Here is a 25,714-nt window from a genome sequence, read left to right as displayed (position 1 = left end):
GTTCATGCCTGCTCCTACCTAGCTATCCTATGAGATGTTAGAAGGCATCTTTTAGGGTCTCAGTTTCTTTACCTTTAAAATGGACAGTCCAATATTTGCCTACTATCGTAAAATTCACATATGCAAGGTGATTATCTCCATCACATTTTGCCCAATGCTTAATGAGTATTCTTGAAATTACAATAACCTTGAATATTCCAATTTTGCAACTGTAGTCACAATTCCTTTCCAAATGAATGTCAAGTTGTCATGTTTTACTGTTTGCACTTGGGGAACACTGTAAACCTGCCTTCTCAATGCTTACAGAAATAACTTGGGTAAAATAGCAGAGCAGCTCTGGGGTTATAAACATACTTGGGAAACATGGAATGTATGGTGCAGACCAATAAAGAGGTCATCACATGCCCACCCATCAAATTATCTTGCCACAATATTCTAGATAAGTGTCCTCAATTATTTTCTCCTATTAATTTAATGATTCCATAGATTCCTAAAATTTTTTTAAAACTTCCCATTAATCTAAATGAATGGTTGGGGAATTTTAAACTTAGAAATGACTACAAGATAGAATGCAAATCTCAAATGGTTTTATGATGCTCTTGTGCTATTGACAGAGTAAATTCAAGTATTCACAGCACGGGTAAGGCCAAGGCATCTTTTATCAGGCAAATAGTTCTAAATGTAAACAAATCTGAAAGGATAAGATGATGGGATTGTAATACAAAGCTGAGATGATTGATACTTTAGTTTTATTGTCTTCAGAAGGAGTTATATTGTTCTAATTGTAAGAAAACAATCATAGGCTTGGGCCAAAACAGTGTTCCATGCTTATCTGCATCTTTCCACTCTCTCTGGCACAATGCTTTGTGTACAATATGTATTTCATAAGCTTTGGAGTTCCTTGGAGACTCACTTAAAATATTTATTCTTTCTGTTACTGGCAGAATAAAAATTGTTGGATGTATACTACCCAGAAGATACTGGACAAAGATCTTCTTTAAAATTGTATCTTTGAATTATCTCTTTAACAAAGCTTGAATTTCTTTGCACTGTAAGAGGATACTATAACCAAACAATATAAAATAGAATGCTTTAAAAAAATCTCCAAATCATAGCTCCCTGAGTCTTTTTATCCAAGTAACTAAGTCCTTAATATTTCCCATTTTCACAGCTAGAGTGAGTTTATGTGAAGCTAATGAAGAATAAGCATCAAACCCCTTATTTTCTCCAGGTCTAGAAGTTCTAGAAGTTGTCACGGGTGGGGAGGAGAATCAGATACCATTCAGGAAGTATTTCTATGGATTTCTGATCAGCTGCCTTACAAAGATCCAGAAGGAAGAACCTGAATCTCCAAGGCTTCTTTAACCCATTGTGATTTACTTTTTCATTCTAAAGAAAAATCTCTTTCAGACTTAATTTAAAGAAAGCCCCTACTCCACGTAAATTTCTGGTTCCCAAATTTTACAAGATCCAGACCCCATGGAAACTAGATCTGCCTCTACTGTCAGCAAATGGAAGGCAACCCACAGAGCATCATTGACCAATTGTGTGTGAAATGCACTAATTCCAGTGAACAGACACCCTTGTACCCCTCTTCCACTCCTTCCCCCGTGCTTCTGCCCACCTACTCACACGTCACAGCCTCTTGCTCATCAATTCACTGTCACAATTTCCCACCTTCATAGTGGTTTTTCCACCCACCATCCCCTACAGATTTGCTAATACCCTTTCCTATCAATCCTTTCTTTCCTGCTCTCCCAGGGAAATGCTAACATTTCTGACAGCATCTCCATGGGGATGAAGAGGAGGAGGAGTTGCAAGGAAAGAACAGGACTAGGAAGACAGAAGTCACTGAGCCGTGGATACAGCAGATGTTCTCATAGTGGTTGGGGGTGGTGGCGGTGACAGGGGATATGTCGTAAGAAAAGGCTTGGAACAGTGAGAAATTGCTCCAAAAACTTGTTGCCTGAAGGGCTTCATAGATTGTGATGCACATTGAGTATAACTATTGAAGGTAAAAACAATAAGAAATAGCATTTACATAAAATGTGCTGTGACTTGAAGGCAGGAGAATATCCCAGAGCATAAAAGCAGTGCCCACTCTGGTTATGACTATGAGAGCATATGAGTACAAACGGAAATGCCATGTGAAGTGAGAAAATGTCATGTAGGAACCATGCAATTACAGGTGATTAACTTCTAAAATTCCTCAAGTGTTGTTATGTTGTGTTTTCAAAATGTTGTTTGTTTATTTACTTATTTTATTTTATTTTTTTTGACAGGCAGAGTGGACAGTGAGAGAGAGAGAGAGAGAAAGGTCTTCCTTTACTGTTGGTTCACCCCCCAGTGGCCGCTGTGGCCGGCATGCTGCGGCCAGCGCACCGCACTGATCCAAAGCCAGGAGCCAGGTGCTTCTCCTGGTCTCCCATGCAGGTGCAGGGCCCAAGGACTTGAGCCATCCTCCACTGCCTTCCCAGGCCACAGCAGAGAGCTGGACTGGAAGAGGGGCAACCGGGACAGAATCCGGCGCCCCGACCGGGACTAGAACCCAGGGTGCCAGCACCGCAGGAGGAGGATTAGCCTATTGAGCTGTGGCGCTGGCCAAATGTTGTTTATTTAAACAAGGAACTTTCCCATAGCAGTAGGCACACCTACATTTAGGCTGTTTTCAGTCTTTTATCTTGTATGTTCATTTAAACTTTACACTGTATTATACCATGTGATTGCAAAAATGGGATTAAGACAAAATGAAAAAAAAAAAAGACATAATGTATCCTTTTAAAATTAACCTTCTAATGTTAAGACCCAACTAAAGTTTGCTACTTAAAGATGATCAAGGAAAGGTATAATGAGGATGAAATGCTCAGTGGAGAGGTGAAGGCCACCATGTATAATATTTAAAGCACCCCAGGGGATTTTGAATCACATCCTGCCTCCAGTCCCTGGTTTAGAATCATTACGCTAGGAGAAGATGATAGCTACAATAGATTACTTTTGTTCTTCAAAAGTACATACATCCTAGCAGAATGACAGAAATCATCAAACAGAGATTAGGAAGATGATTATTACCATTCAATTTTTTATCAGATGCCTAAGGTGAAAATGAATAGAAAACAAAACAAGTAAGTCTTACTAGAGTCATGCCTTGAAGTTTTAAGTGGAAAATGTATTTGGTTATTGATATACCATCTAACATTCTGCATAGTACCTGCTATGCCCATAGTGAATTAGAGGAACTGAGTTAGAGGGTGCCAAAGGAAGATCAGTTCATCCACACCCATTAAGAATTTAAAGTTTGGTCAGGCATCTGATAGGAACAGATTCTATAATTACTACAACATGATACACTGTGGCAAGTTCTGCCCCACTGGAGAGGAAGTAAATTATCTGGGACCACTACATGGCCTGAATTCTGATGAAGGCCTACATTTCAGAGGCCACCCTACAGCCTGAATTCTGCTGAAGGCATGGTTGGCCAGATTGCAAAGGTGATCAGTGGAGTTATGTCAATGGCAAAGGTCGTTTGACATGATGCTGAGGCAGCTAAGGAAATGCTGAGGGACCAGTAAACAGCAAGTGGCACGTTTGCCCCAGTTAATAATGAGCCCCCCTCGGGACCCCTCCACATTGTGACTGTCCTCTTCTCCCAGCTTCCAAGCAAACCAGTCCTTCCTGTAAACACCCAAACTCCCCATTGTTCCCTGTTTCACTACGTTTAAACTCCTTCCTCGTGAAATCCTGTTTTCACGAAACTGCATGATTTTTATGATTAACCGATCATATCACTGTTGATAACAAATACTTGGAGTAACCAGACATCTGGGCCTCTGCTTCTGCCTCCTCCTTTGGCAGTGGACAGTGTCCCCTGGGTTCCCCACATTAAATTCTTTCATCTGAGCTTGCCTCCTTAATGTATGCAACACTGTTTCTCTTTCTTTCAGATTAACCTGACACCCTGCCATGCTGGACACAGTAGAGTGGTGCCCAATGTGAGGCCTGAAGAGAAGGTCTGCTATGAGTGGAAAAAATAGAAAAAAGGTGAAACTACAAACAGCCAGGAGAAAATGCCTGCTGCAAGCAAAGACAGAAAAAGGTGAAATGACAGAAGGCGATTGGCAGCCTTGGTGCTCGGCAGAGTCGCAACCGTGAGTATGCAAGTAGTTGTATGTTGTTCAAACCTGGGCAACAAACAGGGCAATGTCAATCTCAGGAAGCTAAACATTATATTCAATTATTAAATGTATGATTAACTAATCAGGAGCTAGAATATCAGACACTAAATTGGAAGAACTCTTAGATGCTATAGTTAAGCGTGATCCTTGGTTCCCAAGAAAAAGGTACTGTGGATCCTAAGTGCTGGGATAGAGTAGGGGGAAATTTAAGAAAAGGCTCATAGGAGTGGAGCTTCTCTTCCGGTTATAGTTTTTTATACTTGGGGTCTAATAAAACAAATCTTGGAGTCCTTAAAGGAGCCTCCTAGCCAAACCCACCCCAAAGCTCCATTCCCTTCTACAAGTCTTTTTGCTCAGTCTACTAACGAGTCTAGGCAAGTTTCACTTACCCCATTACAAGTTGCATTACAATCAGTTAATTTAGAAGATCATGCCCATCTTACATGTCCTCTTACCAAAGAGCCTGTCCCACAGGTTAAGGGTCAAACAGTTGGCTTGCACCAAACTTTGGATTTTAAGTCTTTAAATGCTCTTTGAGATAGTGTGCTACAGAATGGAGCTACTACTCCTTTTACCATAAGTATGATTGAAACCATAGGTCGAGTGACACTCCCACCATGAGATCATCATGTTAGCCAAAGCGACACTGGCTGGAGGAGATTATCTGATTTGGAAGTCTAGCTTAGCAGATATTTTTCAGGAACGAGCACAGGCTAATCAGAGAAATCATATTCCAATTACCTTTGAGATGCTAAAATTAACTAACCTATGATCTCTGAGCTTATGAACAGCTCAGCCTAGCAGCCCAAAGGGCTTAGATGACTAAGAAAAAGACAGCCCTCAGGGGTCCTTTTCTCAATGTCTCCAAGGTCCTACCAAACCATATTGTCAATTTGTGGATCTGTTCACACAAGCCTTTCAGAGACAGGTGTCACAGAATCAGGCTGCAGAAATGTTGATAAAGCAAATGGTATGTGAAAGATTGTAAAAAGGCTATGACATCCATAAATAAATACAGGAGGAATTTCAGACTTTTTAGAGTTTTTCAGGATATTGGCAGTTCTGGCCATACTCAGGCAATGTTGGCATCCGCTATTAAAGGAACGTTTAATGTCAGCCATAAGAAATGTTTGATTGTTGTAAATTAAGACATTTTCAAAAGGATTGAAGACAAAATTCAGCAACAATGAACCCTTCTACTACTCCAGGGTTATGCCCTAAATGTAAAAAGGGAGATCATTGGGCAAATCAATGTAGATCTAAATTTCATCGAAGGCAATATTCCTCTATGTGCTCAGCCTTTAGGAAACAGGAAGCAGGACACGCCCTGGCCCGTCAACCAGTGAGGGCATATGTGGCTCAGACTTCACATGGATCGCCTCTCTCTTCAGAGCCACTCCATAGTAAAGGGCTGGACTTTCCCTGCTCCATCTCAGCAGTACTAACTTCTGAACCAGGAGTCCAAGCCATTGTTACCAGAATATGTGGCCCTCTTCTACCCAAAACAGTTGAACTTACTATTGGAAGAAGTGGACTCACTATGAAAAACTTATAAGTGTTACCTGGAGTCATTGATGATTTTCAAGGGGAGATTGAAGTAACGGCTAAGTCAAATAGTATTCATACATTACAACTAGGCATGAGAATCGCACAATTACTAATTTTACTTTACATTCAATTAGGAAAAAGCCTCTGTAAGGAACTTGGCAGTTCAGGTACTTCACAAGTGCTTTGGACTCAGACTCGCTCTTCAGAAAGACCTCAAATGATCATAAAGGTAAATAGAAAAAGAATCAGAGGCCTCACAGATAAAGTACCGACATCTCTGTTCCAAGTGTTGCTGACTGGCCACATGCTGGGAGACCATAACCCCATAATGTAAACTTAAGGGAGTTACTAGGTTTACCCTAGTAAACCAAAGTGCAAAAGAGCATTCATGGGTAGGCTCTGAAGAAAAATCAGGCTATTTTAAGCCCTATCTAAATGATATTCCTACCACCTTATAGAATCGAGACTTGCTCTCAGCCATGAAACTGAAATTAAGCACTGAGGATATTTATTTTACAAGTACTTCTGATGTGTCTCACAGCTCCCCGAGTTGGGAAATAATGCAAAGATACGGTTATTCATCAGGCCAGAGGCTGGGGAATCATAGTCATGGAGTTACTGCACCTGCTGAGACTCAGCCAAAAAACAATCGGCATGCAATCGGCAATTCTGAGGATTTTTCTAGGGGGTCACTGAAGCCTCTCCATTAATTCATGCCGAGCCCATACAATGGATTCATGATCAATCTGTATGGGTGCATCAGTGGCCCCTAAGCAGGGAGAAGCTCTTACATGCACATAAATTAGTTGATCAACAAGTAGGGCATATTGAGGAAACTACTAGCCCTTGGAATATACCCATTTTTACTATTCCTAAAAAATCAGGAAAATGGAGACTTTTACATGATTTAAGAGAAATAATTAGAACTATGCCTACTATGGGTGCTTTACAACAGGACTTCCTTCTACTGCAATCCCTGCAGAATGGAAGTTAGTTGTTATAGATCTCAAAGACTGGTTTTTTTCAATTCCTTTGGCTCTTCAGGATAAGCAAAGATTTGCATTTTCAGTACCAACATTAAACAATATAACCCCCATGTAGAGATACCAATGGAAGGTTTTTTCTCAAGGAATGAAAAATAGTCCTACCATGTGTCAGAAATTTGTTGACAAAGTCTTAGCACCTATACATTCCAAATCCTTCCATTTATCTCATACATTATATTGATGATATTTTAGTTTCTGCTCCTTCAGAAAGACTGGTTCATCAGGTATTACTAGAAACAGAACATCTGAAAGCAAAAGGGTTTTCTATTGCACCTGAAAAAATACAATACCACCCTTTAAATATTTAGGAACGTAATTGAAAATAGAACAATTAAACCACAAAAAGTAGAGCTCTGAAGCAATAAATTAAAAACTTAATGATTTCCAGAAGTTATTGGAAGATATAAATTGGCTTTGTCCCTATTTAGGGATCCCTTCTCATCAATTAACACATTTATTTAAAATGCTTAAAGGGGATCCAGACCTTTCATCTCCTTAGCACATGTCATCTGCTGCGATAGCTGAATTAAAGTTAGTAGAGGATGTGGGATCTCTGTCCTTAATGTGCTGTACATTTTGATTTAATGCTATAACTAGTACTCAAACAGTATGTTTCACTTTGTGTTTCTATGTGGGTGCAAACTGTTGAAATCTTTATACTAAATTGATCTTCTGTATATAAAGAGAATTGAAAATGAATCTTGATGCAAATGGAAGGGGAGAGGGAGCGGGAGAGGGGAGGGTTGTGGGTGGGAGGGAAGTTATGGGGTGGGGGAAGCCATTGTAATCCATAAGCTGTACACTGGAAATTTATATTCATTAAATAAATGTTAAAAAAAAAAAGAAAGAAATCTGGAAAAAAAAAAAAGTTAGTAGAGGAGAAGGTCAGTAAAGCTCAGTTGAAATGCACTGATTATTCTTTTCCAGTATTTCTCAAAGTTTTTCCTCCCAATGTGTCTCCCACAACTGTTCTTGTAGAAGAACAACCACATTTTGGTATTATAGAATGGATCCATCTCCCTAGTTAGGAAGTTAAGACAGCTTCATTATATGTGGGTCTTATAGCAAAAATCACTATACAAGGATGCAAATGTCTTACTAAACTTACTGGGAAAGATCCAGAGATTATACATGTTCCCTTGGGTAAATATTAAAAAGAGACTCTTTCAAAATTCTATTCTTTAGCAAATGGCCTTAATAAATTTTAAAGGATAACTTGATAATCATCTGCTAAAAAATAAGTTTCTAAAGTTTCTACAAGAAACTACTTTTATTTTTCCTAAAATCACTCAGTCACTACCTATTCCAGGTATATAGACTTACTTTACTGGTGGGTCCTCCAATGGGAAGACTGGCCTAAAGTCCCTTATCTTATAAAAATTATTCAGAGTCTCTATTCTTTAGCACATTAAGCTGAATTAATAGCTGTTCAACAAGTGTTATGCTTAGTATCACAGTCTTGCAATATAGTCTCTGACTCCCAATATGTAGTCCATTTAGTACAAAAATTAGGAACAGTTAGATTAAAAGAGCTGCAAAATGAAGAATTATTTACATTGTTCTTTCAAACTCCACAAGTAATTAGAAATAGGACCTCACTCTTTTTTATTACTCATATTAGTTATCATACTTCTTGGTCAGGTCCTCTATATGCAGCAAATGATACCATTGACAAATTGATTGTGTCAGCATTTGAAACAGCTAGGGTCTCCCATATGTTGTTGCATCAACCTGCCTCTTTGCTAAGATGGTAATTTCATATTTCTAAATCTCAGGCTCAAGATATTCTAAGAATGTGTCTCTCATGTCAAAGTTTAGCTCTTACTCTGGTTAATGAAGGAGTCAATCCTAGAGGACTCTGGAGCAATCAGCTATGGCAAATGGATATTAGACATGTAAATTCTTTTGGGTATTTAAAATGTGTTCACTTCATAGTTGATACCCTTTCCTCATTTGGGCACCTGTACAAGCAGGTGAAACCTTTCATCGTGTTAAAAATCATTGTTTAGAGGCTTTTGCTGCTTTTGGCATTCCACATTCTATAAAAACAGACAATGTCTCAGCCTATCCAAGTAAGGCCTTTGCTGATTTCTGTCAAATTTGGGGAGTTCTCCACATTACAGACATCCCTTATAACCCCCAAGGTCAAGCTATCAATGAACACTGTCACTTAAAACTAAAGCTTCAACTTAAAAATTAAAGGGGGAATCTGAAGCCATTTCACTATATCAAAGCCCAACTGCAATCTGAAACTAGTTTTATTAACTTGAAGTTTTTTTCACTTGTGATAATCAGAATATGAATCCTATGGAAAGACATTATGATCAGAAATGTATAACTACTTTTCCACCCATCTATTGGGAAACACCAGAAGAAGGAATTTGAAAGGTCCAGATCCCTTACTAACTTGGAGGAGATTTGCTTGTGTCTTTCCTGAAGCAGCTGCAACACCTTTTTGGATTCCAGGTCACTGCATCAAGTCACAGTATGGAGGATAACCAGCTAAACGAGAGATTTCAGTAGATGGGACCCATGTGATGTGGGGACCTCAAACCATCTGCATCATGCCAGCATCAAAGACCAGAGCAACCTGTGATTCTTCGCCAATTACCTGGGGCCAGCTAAAAAATGCCATTCAAACAGCTGAAAGTCTTCTTTGTCAATAAAACCTTCCCTTTACCCCAGCTAACTACATGATTGCCGTCTCCACCATCATTTCTGTTGCAGTGAAAGGGGCTCAAAGGGAACAATACTGGGCATTTGCCCCCAAGTCTCCATTGTTGAGAGCGCTGACATGGGTTGACAAAGCACCTCTAGGATATGTCAATGATACTTATATGGCACATCCAAAAATTACAGAATTTCCAGGTATGACAAGAGAGTGAACCCATATAATTACATCGGTCAGACAGGTTACAGGCCCTTTCGTATTACAAAAAATCAAGCCTATCTATTTTAGTAGGTTACAAAACATCCACTTTGAAGTGCTGCTGGAGATAACCATAAAAATTTGTGACACTAACAATGCATGGGGTGAATCATAAAAGTTGCTAGCTGTTGAACACCAGCGTTTCAGGATACAACTTTTATAAACATGTTTTATTTGTTTTGCTTATACCATCAGAACTGAAGCTACTGACTGTCATCTCCCTTAAATAGGGAAATCAATCTAAAACACATACTGGTGCTTTTCAAAAGATAGCAATTTTAAAAGGGTGATAGCAGCAGGCATTTGGTATCTATTAAAAACGATCAAGCTGCAGGAAAAACATGTGACCAAGAGTGACTAACACCATCTTACATGTTAAAGTTATCATATTAAATGTATAATTGATCATATAGATAGGATTAAGTTTCAAAGGGATCACATAAATAAGACCAAGTGTCTGGTAAGAACAATAGAATAACAAGGAGAGAAAGATCCAACATGGGAAGCAGTCTACACAGCAGACTCATAGAATGACAAACACCCTAAACAGCATTCTGACCTCAGAATTCACCCTTAGGGCTCAAAAGAATCTGGCTGAAAAATCCCATGAGAGCATTTCAGGAATGGAAAGCCAAGACACTGTGGCAAATAAATAAATAAAATGTTCTACATGAAGGATCTCTGTGTGTGAGACCTCAGTGGAAAGAAGGGGCCATCAAAGAAGGATGTACTTTTCTCTGAAGGGAGGAGAGAACTTCCACTTTGCTGATGGCCCTGTTTAAATATTGATGGAGTATGTGGACTCAAAAGGCTACCATAGCCTTGGCAGCTGACGTCAAGAGCCTCAGGTGATTACTGACATAAAAAATAAGAGTGTTAATTCTTAAATTAACAACAGGAATCACTGTGCACTTACTCTCCATGTAAGACCTCTGTCCTTAATGCATTGTACTATGGGAACTAACTGTAAAATTTATTCTCAAATAGTACATTATACTGTGTGTGTGTGCAAATTGTTGGATTCTTTATTTAGTAGAGTTGGTCTTCTGGGTATAAAGTTAATTAAAATGAATCTTAATGAACAATGGGATGGAGAGGGAGAAGGAGGTGGGATGGGAGTGGGGGTAGAAGTGTCAGTAGGGGGGTAAGAACCACTATATTCCTAAAGCTGTACCTATGAAATCTGTATTCATTATAAAATCCTTCTTTAAAAAAATGTACACATGGGAATATAATTAAAGTAAGCAAGGGATAGAAAATGTAATGTTACTTTTACAATAACACTGAACATTACAAAAGAGAAATTAAGGAGATCAAGGCTGATCAAAATAGACTCAGCTTTGAATGTTATCCCTACAACCATAATCATAAGGAAATGAAGAGTTATAGTAAGAGTAGTTTCTTGGAGGGAAAGGGGGCCATACTTAAAGTGATTCAAATTTTTCGAATCATAAATCTATTGAAATGAGGGATATGAAATTATAGGACTTTAACTTGGCATATTTAACATGGATACTCTATTATGAAAAACAAAAGTATGTAAATTCTCTAAGTGTGTAAATACCCATACTTTAGCCCAAGTATGAGCTATTATTTTTCTCTTTTAAAAATATAGTATCAGATTAGTCTAGGGCATTTAGCCATCTTGTCCTGACAAATAACCAATTCACCTTTTCTCCCAGGATATTCTTAAGTATTGATTTTACCAAGTGAACTCAGACATATGTCACACTTAGCCAATACAGATCCTTTTCTTTGGAAATGTAGTTTGAACATCAATCAGTCACCTGGCCTTTCACCTCAAAATCCTATTGCCACTGTCTGTCAACTATTAAACCTTGCCTATTTTTCCAAATAAGTTATTTTTAAAAACTGAAATACACAGTGACTTCTGTGAAAAAGATGTTTCTTGAAAAGTACACATTTGGTTAAATTTCTTCATTAAAATTATTTGTCTGGGTTGAAAGGTAGTTCAATTTATAAACCACATGAAGGCCTCTAAATATTTCTTTTAAAACCTATTTTTTGGATAGTAATATTTCCAATCATAAGCTAAATCCCAGTTTGCAGAAGATAGCCCAAAAAGAAATTCAAGCTGGGTGGTAGGTATTACAGGGTCCCCAAATGGAGCAGTGTTTTTATCTTTAGCTAAATCCAGTGAAAGTGGCAGAATGATACCCACCTTGAGTTTCAGGCCTCTTGGGACAAGTGTGTTTGCTGGAAGGCTTTTAATGTGTTGGTAGACATAAGAGGAGAACTGCTCCTGCTCAGCCTGTAATTGGGGGCCAAGCTTCGAGAGATGACCTCTGTTGCTTTTGATAGCTGTCTGCAGTTCATCAATCAGCTTGCTCACCTGAAGGGGTTAAATTACAAGAGTTGTTAACAAGAAGCAATTGTTGATGTCACACCTATTAGATTTTTGAGTACCTAGTTTGATGGGGGGGAAAATGACTTCAATACAAGAATTGTAGTACAGATCTATCTTTATGTAAAGAGAATAAAAGAGAGATACATTCCTCCACCAACAAAATGTTATTTATAGGAAAATGTCTAATCTTTTCACTTCAGTAATATAGAATAGGAAGCCATTTACAATTGCAGAATGAAAAATATCACAGGTATAAAGAAACATCTAAATCTCACAAGTTTGCAAAGGACTTTAAAACTGCTAAACAAAATGAGACTTTCTCAAGACTAAATATATGTAAAATATCACTATACTACATTACTATACTCAAATATACCTTCTTTTGTAGAATATTTTACTATATTATGATATTATTAAAATTTCAATATATACATTTAAGTCATGAACATTTTCTGATATTTAAAATGGATCTGTTTTCTTCTTTCCAATATATTTTAAAATATTTTTCAAATTTCATATAATTTCACAAAATATCCATAATTCAATGGTGCATTGCAGATAATATTTTAAATACATATCAGTGTCAAAATAAATCACATAATTATTCTGGAAACAGCAAGCTGTTAGAAACATATACCCTGGAATTTTTAAAGTTCTAGATTTCTAATCAATACATATGTATATAAGACAGACATATGAACTCTACTTATGTATTATTAATAAGATATACTGAGGACTCAGAAACAGTAACATGATGCTTTAATCCACAGTTTGTAAATTAAAAATCATAACCTAACCATTCTTTGACTCTTCTCTATTTTATGTGTTTATATTCTATTTAACAAACTAGGTTCTGACATAAATACTCATACACACACACACACATATTGCAGTAACCAAAGAAGTTGAAGGGCAAAAATCTATTTTATTCATGATTCTGTAAATTGTTGAAATTATGCCCACTTAGAATTAAGAATGATTTTTTTTTTTGCCAGAGTGTCTTGGCTTTCCATGCCTAAAATACTTTCATGGGCTCTTCAGCCAGATCCGAATGCCTTAAGGGCTAATTCTGAGGCCAGAGTGCTGTTTAGGGCATCTGCCATTCTATGAGTCTGCTGTATATCCCGCTTCCCATGTTGGATCATTCTCTCCTTCTTAATTCTATCAGATAGTATTAGCAGATACTAGTCTTGTTTATGTGATCTCTTTGATTCTTAGACCTATCATTATGATCAATTGTGAACTGAAATTGATCACTTGGACTAGTGAGAAATGAAAGATCTCTGCAAGTCAGATCCCAGTAGAAAGAACGGGCCATCAAAGAAGGACACATCTTTCTCTGAAGGGAGGAGAGAACTTCCACTTTGACTATGACCTTGTGTAAATAAGATCAGAGTCGGTGAACTCAAAATACTTCCATAGCCTTGGCAACTCATGACAAGAGCTTAGAGTGATTACTGATGCCATAAACAAGAGTGTCAATTTGTTAAGTCAACAACAGGAGTCACTGTGCACTTACTCCTCATGTAGGATATCTGTCCTTAATGTGTTGTACTATGTGAATTAACGCTATAACTAGTACTCAAACAGTATTTTACACTTTGTGTTTTGGTGTGGGTGCAAACTATTGAAATCTTTACTTAATTTATACTAAATTTATCTTCTGTCTATATAGATAATTGAAAATGTGAATGGAATGGGAGAGGGAGCGGGAGATGGGAGGGTTGTGGGTGGGAGGGAAGTAATGGGGGGAAAAGCCACTGTAATCCATAAGCTGTCCTTTGGAAGTTTATATTTATTAAATAAAAGTTAAAAAAATGAAGAATGATTTTGACTAGACTATGGACTTTGAAATCGTAAGTAAATACTGGCTCTCTCACTTACTGCCTGGGAAACTTTGAATAGGTAATAAAACCCTTATCCCTAAGTGAAGAATACTGACTTTACAATATCGAGAATTAAATGAAGGAAGAATGGACAGTAATGTGCAATGTAAAGTAGGTACCTAGTGCACTGTCTTATTATAGTGCTTTCTTTTTTAAAAGTAGGGGTTTTCTGCATTCCAAGTTTTAATTGTTCTTTCTTGTTCTGCCTTTCCTCTTTAACATGAGGTACACAGAAATTCTAAATTATTGCTGCATAGTATCTCCAGCTCACTATAATGTTTACAGACAGTGGCAATCCATCTCCACAAGTCTCCATTTGCTGAAAGCAAATCCTATTTCTATCTCAGCTGAAAATATGGTAATTGTCCCAGAATATACCTCAACAATGATGCTAAATCTATGATTTCTATAATTTCTACATAGAATTCAGGTGAGTCATTGAAAGAAAGTTTACATTATTATCTGTATGGTTTGAAAATTTGTTTTTCAATTCAGTCTAGAAAAAAGACACACTTTTTTTTTAAGGATTAATGTACTTATTTAAAAGGTTTCATAGAAGGAGTGAGAGACATATACAGAGAGATGTACCAATTACTGGTTCACTCCCCCAGATGGCCACAATGGCCAGGGCTGGGCCAAGGCAAAACCAGAGGCCAGGAACTTCATCTGAGTCTCCTTCATGGGTGTAGGTGTCCAAGTACTTGGGCCATCTTCCACTGCTTTCCAGGTGTATTAGCAGGGATATGGATCAGAAGTGGAGTGAGTAGCTGTGACATAAATTAGTACTAATATGGAATACCAGCATCACAGGTGGTTGTTTAACCCATTATGCTACAGCACCAGCCACCCCCCAATAAATAAACACACACACACACGTAAAAACTTCAATTACACTTATCTTGCCAAATTTTTTATTTATTTATTTGACAGGTAGAGTTATAGACAGAGAGACAGAGAGGACAGAGAGAAAGGTCTTCCCTCCGTTGGTTCACTCCCCAAATGACGGCTACGGCTGGCACTGTGCCCATCCAAAGCCAGGAGTCAGGTGCTTCCTCCTGGTCTCCCATGCGGGTGCAGGGACCCAAGCACTGGGGCCATCCTCCACTGCCCTCCTGGGCCACAGCAGAGCACTGGACTGGAAGAGGAGCAACAGGGACTAGAACCCGGTGCCCATATGGGATGCTGGCGCCACAGGCGGAGGATTAACTAAGTGAGCCACAGTGCCGGCCCCAACTTGCCAAATACTTTACAAGCATTATGTGCATACAAACAAGCTAATAAAAATGATTCCTACTTTTCTTTTCTTTTTTTTTTTTTTTGTCTCTTATTTGCCCCTAAGTGATTCATCATCCACACTCTTTAAACCATCGGTGCTTCTAATAAAAGGATGGACAATTCTTTTCCATAGTCAGTAATTTTTTTTCACTTTGTGGAACCTAACATCCCTGTCAAAATTATTTAACCCTGCATTTGTACTTGGAAAGCAGCCACAGATTATACATAAATGAATGGGCAAGGCTGTGTGCAAATAACACTTTATTTACAAATATAAGCAATGGACTGGTTTTGGCTCCAGTGCTATAGTTTATAGGCCTCTTTTCTCATATTTCCTCTCCTTCCTTTCCTTTCATATAAGTTAAGGCTATGGTAAAAACCATCATCTCCTCAGCCCTCCCCAGACTTCGATTTCTAAACTACCTTGGGTGGTCTCCATGTCTACAGTTTTCCCCTTGTAATCTACTACTCAAATGAATCTATTGTAAACAGTATATTGAACTCTCTAGTTGTCCCCTTACATTCTTCAGCTTAGTATTCAACACTGAAGATCTTTTACAATCTGATCCACACTTGGCTTTCTATCTCATAATCCCAACAGATCCTTTACCTCTAACAAGATGATCTTCTCACTGTTCACATCCCCATACTGCACACACATACACATTCCTTCGGTTTCGAATGTTTCATAATAAACTACATAATTTTAACTCAATATTCTGACCTCACAAATGAGGAAATTTGGGCCTAGAAAATTGATCTGCCCAGGCTACTCATTATCAGCAGAGAAACTAGAGTCCAGGTTTCTTAAAGCCAAGGCTACAATTTTATAAATTTCTACGTAAGTCCATTTATCAGTTAATTCACTTTCCTCGTCAGGCTTTCTAGTACATAATACGTGGACGTGGACATTTGAGAATTAAAGATAGCTATGTTCTGTTCTTAGCTTGGTTTATGCATCAGTGAAAGTATAGTCTTCCCCACTTACACAACAATCCCCTGAGTCTTAGAAATAACCTGATTATGCGAGACTGATATGTGTAGGAGAGGACGTAAGGTGGAAGGAACACAGCAGAAATCAGAGAGACGTGGCAGAAGGCTTCTCTCCCAGACACACCAAAATTCCCTGGAAGATTTGCTGTGGCCAGTGAAATGCGAACACAAGTAATGGATGGCACTTCTCAGGAGAAGCTTTACAAGCCATCATGCAGATCTGACATCGTTCTTTTCCATCTGGTATGAAAACAACACTGTCCCAATAGAAGTTGCTCCTCCTATCTATATCTCAGACGGACAGACATCCTGAGAACAGTCACAGATAATCTATAGCCAACAGGAATGGGAAGCAATAAATAATACTTTAAATCACTGAAATCTGGGGTTCGTTGACTCACACAGTGCAGCCTAATAAAAACTAATTAATATATTCATTTCCATTTTATCTTTGCAATCGATATAACTCACCTAGCAGGTTACTAACAGGTAACCCTTAACTATAATTTGAAATGAAAGTCTTCGGAAGTTTCTATAACCTCCTTATGGTCTGCCAGTGTAATTTGGACAAAACTTTGGAAATCATGGATGTGGAAGGTGAAGAGAGTCCAGAGAAGTCAGGAAGAACCCTAAGGAAGATAGAAAAGGAAAAAAAATGAGACTTAAAAAAGGAAGAATGAGCAAAAAGGAAAAGGAAAAGAAGAGAAGAGGAGGGAAGATATTTAAAGGAGAAGGTGATTCGGAGAAAAAGAGCAAGGAAGAAAGAAAAGGAAAAAAAAACACGAAAAGGAAGAGAATACTACTTGTAGGCTACGACACGTAGTGACAGACTTCTCTCTTGATCTCAACGCTTTGCTTACCAGCTGCAGCAAATTACTGTGCTTTCACAGTACTGCTAAGCCTGTAAGATAACTGTAATATTTAAAATATGGAAATGACACATTATCCAGTGCTAGTCAATGCTTTCATCTTTACCAGCAGATCTGATAAGCTCTACCTTCCAGGTATATTGTTTTTAAAAATGATTGGTAATTGTAAACAGCATACGAAAGCTAAAGACCAAAACAGGCCAGGCTGACTTTTCTTCTAGTTATCAGATAAAATTAAAATCCAAAAAACCAAAGGCCCTAAATAGAGGAACTCCATTTCTGGAAAGCACTGGTTTTCTCTGAACTCATCCTCAGCATCACATGACTCGGGATGAGACAACTTTATGTAGTCTTTAAAGCCCGTTCTGTAGGTATCACACAATGTGTTTTGCTAGTCATTAATACTGCTCACTATGTACTTCACCTTGTTCTATAGCAAACTACCAAAAAAAAAGTTGGGGGGGGGATTTGAAACTTGGATTTGAGAGCATTTTCATACATGACTGGTTTTACTGTCACAATCCATAGTCTTTCACTGATAGAGGATTTCATGTGACATCAGAAATCAGCCAACCATACAGTTTATGATGTCATTTGCACTCCTAAGGGGTATTGGTTAAAGTCTTAAAAGTTTTGACAAATTCTTCAAAATTCTTCAGAAATGTTCTCTATCAATTTTGCTGCTTTCATTCATCTCAGGATTATCCATTAATGTATGTGAGGCATAATTACATCAGTTATCACCTGTTTTTTTTTTTAACTTAAAACTATCCAATATGATGTCTGGAAAAGATTAATTTATATCTTAAACATAGGAGAAAATAAATCAAGAATCCTGCCACTGACAGTTTGGTAATGCTTCCACTGAATGTTACTCAAACTTTGTTACTTTACATATTCATAAGGTCTTTTATCCTCAAAGTGTTATGCTTTGTTCTCAGTTATTATGATAACGTGTCACCCTTAAAGACAACCTACACATGAAATAACTCATATATTAAAATTGGGTAGATAACATAGTACTTCAGAATTATTTTATTACATATCATTTTATTTTTCCCAAATCAAATGTTGCCAAAAGGGGGAAAAAGTGTTTTTTAAAAATTCTTCATCATGAATCTTTTTTTCTGCAAATCCTTTTTTTCTCTACAAAGGCAATGTGAATAGGGGTAAAAGAAGACAAAACTTGACCTTTTGTGATCCCAGCATTAATGGGTCTGTTCATAATTCAATCTATGTGTGTGTGGGAGCATCCATGTGGAAACATAGAGGCCTGAGAGACATAAAGCCTTTCCCTTTAAACATTATCTGACCCTATCAGTCCCATTCACAAAAGAGGGCTTACGTATGCATATGCTGAAAAAATGCACTATCTCATTGTGCAGCAGAAAGCCTACACATTCTACTCTTCATTCTCCATGGAAATGCAGCACGGAAGTGACACTTGTACAGAATCTGGGAGAGTGACAAATGAGCAGAAAGCAAAAAAAAAAAAAAAATTGAATATTCTGGTAAGATAACAATCCAACTTCTGAAAGAATGCAAATAGGCATATGTCTATAAACATACGTGTAGGTTTTTACATAAGATGAAGAAGTTTGGTCACGTTTGAGTGATGCATGTATTGAATCCTTGAATCATATCCTTAAGTTGATTTCTCATCAACACAACATATTAATGTTTATAATCATTATATAATGTATACCTGTTGAAGTTGTGCATTTCTGAGCCATAAACTGAAAATAATGTACATTGGCTATTATTAATGACTCTTTGAGGAGCTCCTGGTTTTTCTAGTGATGAGTTCAGCTGTCATCCTGACTTCTGTGTGGCTTTGAATCCACCTATGTTATTAAGGAGAACTCCAGAGCACTTTGCACATAACTGTCACTTGGAATCAGCAGAAAGGGTGGCTGCCTTTATGTTAGCAGTGTCATTCTGGCATATAACACACAGGATGGTCTCAAAGACAGACCAGTGTTTCACCTTCAGACCAACAAATTTTCTAATTAACAACACACTTAGATGAACAAGAAAGGGGTCAGAGGGATCTAGATGCATATTTTAAACTTGTTAAAAGTTCTTCTTTGTTTCAGTCCCAAGAATGCACTGTTTTTCAGGGTAAGATGCTAACTCAACCTTGACTTGATGAAAAAAAGACTAGAAAAGACATGGAAGCTGTGAGCAAAGTTAAGTGTCTTTTGATTTGGAAGATGAGCTGCAGCCTAACTACCAGACAACTTGAAAGTGTGTAACATGTCTTATTCCTGGCACTTCCACATTTTGCAATAATTTCCTAGAACCTTTCCAATTTGGAAAACATTTTGAGAGTAGAGCTATCTTGTTTTCAACCAGAGGTCCTTTATGTGCTGCCTTGAGGCCTAGTCAACAATCTAGCATCCATATGCACTCTTAGGGGAAGGAATAATGGAAAAGAAAGACATTTTAAAGGTCTTCCCAACTCACCTGGAAATAAGGCTTTGCTGATGGCTATGAGGATGATGCCAAGGGAGCTGTTTGAGAGCAGTGAACCACTGTGCCTCACAGACCTCTAACTGAAAGAGCATATTTGACCCAGGGTCTCAGCTACTAGGCACTGAAAATCATCACCAGATTGGCTCCAGTGGTTGAAGATACTAAGGCATGTCCTTCCCTGGGTGTTACAGGACTCCTCTGATGGCCAAGTTTGGCTCAAGGATACAACAGCTTTCCCAGACCTTCCTTTCCTCTCTCCTCACTTGGGGTGAGGCCTGTATAGCTGACAGCTCCCTCACTGTCTCTATATTATCTCATAGGCATTTCTTTTCTTGACACATTTAATCCCATTTTGGTATCTACTTTTCAGAGAATCTGAAATTAAGCACTTTTAAACTGACAATAATAAATTACATGCAGATTTCCAAAATGTTAATGGCCTTTAACATATATCATCACCTCAAAATTGTCTTATGTTGTTAGTCTCAGCTTTCATATGGAAAGTTATGTGAAAGAAAACAAGATTTTAAGATAAAACTATAGGCAGAAGAGGCACTAAGTCTTAGATTTTATTATGTTTAATTTGGGTTGAGGATATGCCTAGAAATATATTTGTATAAGAAAATAAAACTTTGTTATTTTTCTTTTCCATCAGATTTCACATCTCTATGTGGATTAGGGCTGAATTTTTTTTTTTTTTTTTTTTTTGACAGGCAGAGTGGACAGTGAGAGAGTGACAGAGAGAAAGGTCTTCCTTAATCCGTTGGTTCACCTCCCAATGGCCACTGCGGCCGGTGCACCGCGCTGATCCAAAGCCAGGAGCCAGGTGCTTCTCCTGGTCCCCCATGCGGGTTGCAGGGCCCAAGGACCTAGGCCATCTTCCACTGCACTCCCAGGCCACAGTAGAGAGCTGGACTGGAAGAGGAGCAACCAGGACAGAATCCGGCACCCCGACCGAGACTAGAACCCAGGGTGCCAGCGCCGCAGGCGGAGGATTAGGCTATTGAGCCGCGGCGAGGGCCAAGGGCTGAAATTTGATATCACTGTTTTTTTCTAACAAAACATTAGAATTTACACTGTACTAATTTACTGTAATTTACACTGTATTTACATTGTATTAATCCAGATTAATACAATCTCTTTTTCAAGTACATCACATAGAAATTACCCTCATAAGCTATGATATATATTTTGAGGTTTTTACACACAGAAATATACACATGAATACATATTCCCTGTATTATTTAAATGATCATTGAAACAAGCAAAAGAAATTTCCACTCCTAGTTTATAAAGCAAATATAGTGACCAAATAGGGCACTGCAAGGAGAGACATTTAAGTACATAGTGCTAAATAAATGTAAAGATGATGATAATAAACAAGGCATGACAAACAATCATAAATACTATTGAATTTTCCAGGAAAGATAATTTTCATTTTTAATGTTAATGGGTAGCATTAAAAATGATATATTTGACATAATGACCATTTTCTTTAGCTATTTTAATTTTGCATAAAATATCCAAGGGCAAAATAATTATAATGCTTAAAAAACAGAAAATACTTAATCTGTCCATCTTTTGGATAATTTCCTATTTAATGTCCTATAATAACTTGTGTTGTTATAGATAATTTTAATTATAATAATTTATCAAGAGAAACATTTACACTTCCCAAAGTTTATAAGAGATGGAAGATTCATTTTAAACTTACCATGAAAATGCAATAAAAATCTCCAACTCCGGTAAAATGTTTTTATACTTGTAGAGGATATTTTTTAAATGTATAACTAATAATCTAATCTTTTAACTTATTAATAAGAAATGAGTCATTACTATAATGTGATAATATTACTGTAATTTATTACTTTAGAAGTTATTTATTTATTCACTTTATTATTTATTTAAAGTAATTCATTACTTTAGAAGTTATTCAAGTTTAGTTTCTTTTGAAATCTTTTCTACTGAGATTTCTAATTAATGTATACAATATAGTCTTTTAATACTGGACATATCTATCCCAACTAACAATGTGTGAGTTCGCACAGGACTATTTCTGCTTGATGATAAGCAAATATTAAAACCTTAAAGCAAAGATAGATTTCTTTGCCAAAATGTCAAAAGAGAATCATGTGAGGAGATCATTTTTTAAATATTCAAAGTATTTTATTACTTAAGTTGCTTATAGATTTTATTTACTGACAGTCATACATGGAAATTAGCAGATTCTTGTTCCTTCCTCCAAGACATTAAACGCTTTTGCATCCCAGGAAACACCATGAAATCATTTCTCCCTTTCATTTAGCACCAATTTTGTATTATTATTTCATTTAGGGAATATGCTGTCAACTTCACAGCATGAGCTTAGAGGAGAAGTAGCTTTGATTTAATAGTTTTTCATTATAATATTGTCTATACAATCTTATGATTAGCTCATGAAGACTTGAAATTTGTAAACTACAGTTTCCCTTGATAAAAGATAACTTTCTAGCATTTCTAAAAATTCAGATCAACAACTCTATTCTTAGAAAACTAGATAATAGGCCAGTACAGCAGCTCACTTGGCTAATCCTCCGCCTGTGGCGCCGGCACCCTGAGTTCTAGTCCCAGTTGGGGCGCCAGATCCTGTCCCAGTTGCTCCTCTTCCAGTCCAGCTCTTTGCTGTGGCCCAGGAGTGCAGTGGAGGATGGCCCAAGTGCTTGGGCCCTGCACCCACATGGGAGACCAGGAGGAAGCAATGACCATAGCGGCCTTTGGGGTGTGAACCAACGGAAAGGAAGAGTTTTCTCTCTGTCTTTCTGTCTTTCTCTCTCACTGTCTAACTCTGCCTGTCAAAAAAAAAAAAAGAAGAAGAAAACTAGATAATTAAAAACATGATTTAACCCTTATTAAAAATTCAAAAAATTACTATTTTGGCATGTTTATAATTTCTACTTTCAAGCTATCTATAATTTACTAATTTAGAAAATTTTTTCATAAAATTATAATTTGATTTATTTTTTCAATTACATAATTACTTATCAGCCTGTATCAAAAAATAATTTCCATTTGTGATCAGTTTGTTCCTGTCATAAGTGATAGCAGTGAACAATAGCTGACTTACTGGAAGACTCAGGCAAAATTTATCTTAAGTTATAAATTAGTGTTCATCAGTTTTAATACAGTTTGTAAAGCAAGATTCTTACCTCTTCTTGTGCCTTTTTGTGTTCCTTTGCTGACATTGAAAGAATGAATTTTTCTGTAATTTTCTCCTTCTGTTCATTCATGACCAGGTTCAGCTAGAAAAAAATATAAGCAACATGAAAATATGTACCTATTGACACCTAGTCACAACATTCAATTCAAACTAACAACATAATCATAAAAGTGACTTGCCATTTATTAATTTTGCCAATGCCTACATAAAAATGAATTTTATTTAGGTTTTTTGGAAAGATTTTATTTATTTGAAAGGCAGAGTTACAGAGAGAGGGAGAGAAGAGAAAGGTATTCTATCCTATGAGCCAGAACCTTCTTCCGATCTATCAGGTGGGTACAGAGGCCCAAGCACTTGGGCCATCTTCCAGTTTTCCCAGGCCATCAGCAGAGAGCTGAATTGGAAGAGGTGCAGCTGGGACAAGAAATGGTGCCTATATGGGATGCCAGCGCCACCGCCAGAGGCTAAGCCAAATACGCCTCAACGCCAGCCCCCATTTAGGTTTAATATATTGAAAGTTTACTTTTATATATTTTTAATTTAACATTTTTATTTTAAAAATTAACAATATATTAAAATTGTACCTATTTATGGAGAATTAAGTGATATTTCCTTACATATGTATATATTGTGCAATGTCCAAATGGGGTAAATATATTTATCCTTACAAGCTCTAAACATTTTATACAGTGAAGACATCCCAAAATTATATATTTTAGTTTATTTTTTAGAGAACTACAGAGTAAATTAACATAATATGTCTTCAACCTACTGTCTGGTAAAACCTCAGAGCATCTTACTCCTATCTAGCTGTAACCTAGTACCTATCACCACTTTCATATATAAAACATTTAACACATTCTGAATTTTCCACATCTCCTTTTAAAAATTCTTCAATTGTTTTCCCAATGGTTTACTGGGGAGAAATGTCCTTAAATGCAAATTATAGACATTTATGGGTGCTTTCTAAAAGCATTTTATTAAAATGAATTTAGCAACTTGGTTTTTTTGAAGCTAAGTTGACCATTTCTTTTAAAATCTATTGTACATTTGGAATAAATTGGCTCCTGTCGTGTCATGATAAAAGTGAAGGTTATAAGCCAAAGTGTCAATTCAAACATTTTAGAATGATGCTAAATGATTTATAATATTTCATGACAAATGATTATGTATCTAAATACCTGCAGTTACCTCTACCTACTCCAATTACAAAGCCAGATAAAGTTCTTTTATTACTGCTAATTTTGTGTTACAAAAAGGTGAATGTTGCCTATTCTACATTTCTTTGTAAATAATCCTTATAAAGGCAAAATGCTATTTTCAACAAAAGAAAAAGGCTGAGCTCCTATAATAATATTCACTCCAAGTTTGACATTAATGGGAAGAAATGGAACAAGAACCTATAAGCAATGTTCTAAATTGATATATTTAACAATTAGTAACCAACAGACACATACCGTATCTTGTTTGTGAGGATTAAAGTCAAGGTAAATAATGTTTGTGAATGTTGTTGTAAATGGATTTTGTCAATTGTACTCCTGGCAAATCAGGATTGGGTTTACATGAATCTTTAATTCATACCTACCTGAAGGATTGGTGGGTGGGAATTCCACAACATGGCCTTTTCAATATAACTGTGCATATATTTCATTTTTTAAAAAAAAGATTTTATTTATTTATTTGAGAGGCAGAGTTACAGACAGAGAGAGGGAGAGATAGAGATAAAGGTTTTTCCATCCACTGGTTCACTCCTAAATGGCTGCAGCAGCTGGAGCTGTGCCGACCCAAAAGTCAGGACCCAGGAGCCTCTTCTAGGTCTCCCACGTGGATGGCACTTGGGCCATCTTCCACTGCTTTCCTGGGCCATAAGCAAAGAGCCGGATTGGAAGAGTAGCAGCCAGGACATGAACTGGTGCCCATATGGGATGTCAGCATTGCAGGCAGAGGCTTAGCCCACTATGCCATAGCGCTGGACCCTAGCTGTGCATCTAGAAGAATGGTATCAAACCTGTGAAATAGCTTAATATATTAGAGATGCTGTTTGGGTAAAGGGGAGAGACTCGGGAATATTTAGGCGATTCAGATGATCACCCTAGAGAAGCAATTGACAGGTTTCTGCAAGGGACCAGATAGTAAATATGATAGCCTTCGTGTGCGGGAAGAGACATTGAATCTCTGATGTAATTTCTTACCTCTGTCATTGTAACATAAAATAGATGATTGCAAATAAACGACCATGACTATTCTTCATTAAAACTTTTAAAAAAAATATGTGGCAGGCCATATTTGGTCAGCCTGTAGTGGTTTGTCAATCCCTGCCCTAGACTGAGAATCATTGATAAAGAGTTTCTAAAAATCATCACACATAGTCGGCATTGGGTTGTAGCCACTACCTTCAATGATGCCAGTATTTCACACGAGTGCCAGTTTGAGTCCTGGCTGCCCCATTTCCCATTCAGCTCCCTGATAATGCACGTGGGAAAGCAGCAGAAGGTGGTCCAAGTGTTGGGTCTCTACCACCCACATGGGAGACCCAGAGCCATCTTCTGGCCTCTGGCCTGGCCCAGCCCTGGCTATTGCAACCATCTGGGGAGAGAACCAGCCAATGGAAGATCTCTCTCTCTCTCTCTCTCTCTCTCTCTCTCTCTCTCTCTTCTTCTTCTTCTTCTTCTTCTTCTTCTTCTCCTTCTCCTCTCTTTCCCTGTCCCTCTCTGAAACTCTGCCTTTGAAAAAAATAAATAAATCTTTTTAAGAAAACATCATGTAAGATTCTTAGGATTACTCTCCCTGGGGAATATTTGTTTCTGTGAAAAAGTGATACATAGAACATAATACTATAAAAATTTAAACACCAAGGTCAACTGCCACACTTTAAGTCTACGTGTGAGCCATGGCACAGCATACTGTCCTAAAGTCTCTTTGGTTATTTCTTTATCAGGGGAGTTCTCAGCTCAGGA

General features: G+C 37.5%; 1 protein-coding gene across 1 annotated transcript in view; it reads right to left on the bottom strand.

Moving 5' to 3' along the window:
• Positions 1 to 25,714, bottom strand: part of DCDC1 (doublecortin domain containing 1) — a 513,960-nt gene that overhangs the window by 252,106 nt on the left and 236,140 nt on the right. Inside the window, exons 9-10 of the mRNA XM_062198052.1 lie at positions 22,747 to 22,839; positions 11,878 to 12,048 (exon numbers count right to left, since the gene is read on the bottom strand). Of these exons, the coding sequence (XP_062054036.1) occupies positions 11,878 to 12,048; positions 22,747 to 22,839 (264 nt within the window). The remainder of the gene's footprint in view (positions 1 to 11,877; positions 12,049 to 22,746; positions 22,840 to 25,714) is intronic.

Source organism: Lepus europaeus, chromosome 7 (assembly GCF_033115175.1).
Source record: "Lepus europaeus isolate LE1 chromosome 7, mLepTim1.pri, whole genome shotgun sequence".
NCBI lineage: Eukaryota > Metazoa > Chordata > Mammalia > Lagomorpha > Leporidae > Lepus > Lepus europaeus.
Note: the sequence above shows the minus strand (reverse complement) of the source record. Positions and strands in the feature narration are given on the sequence as shown.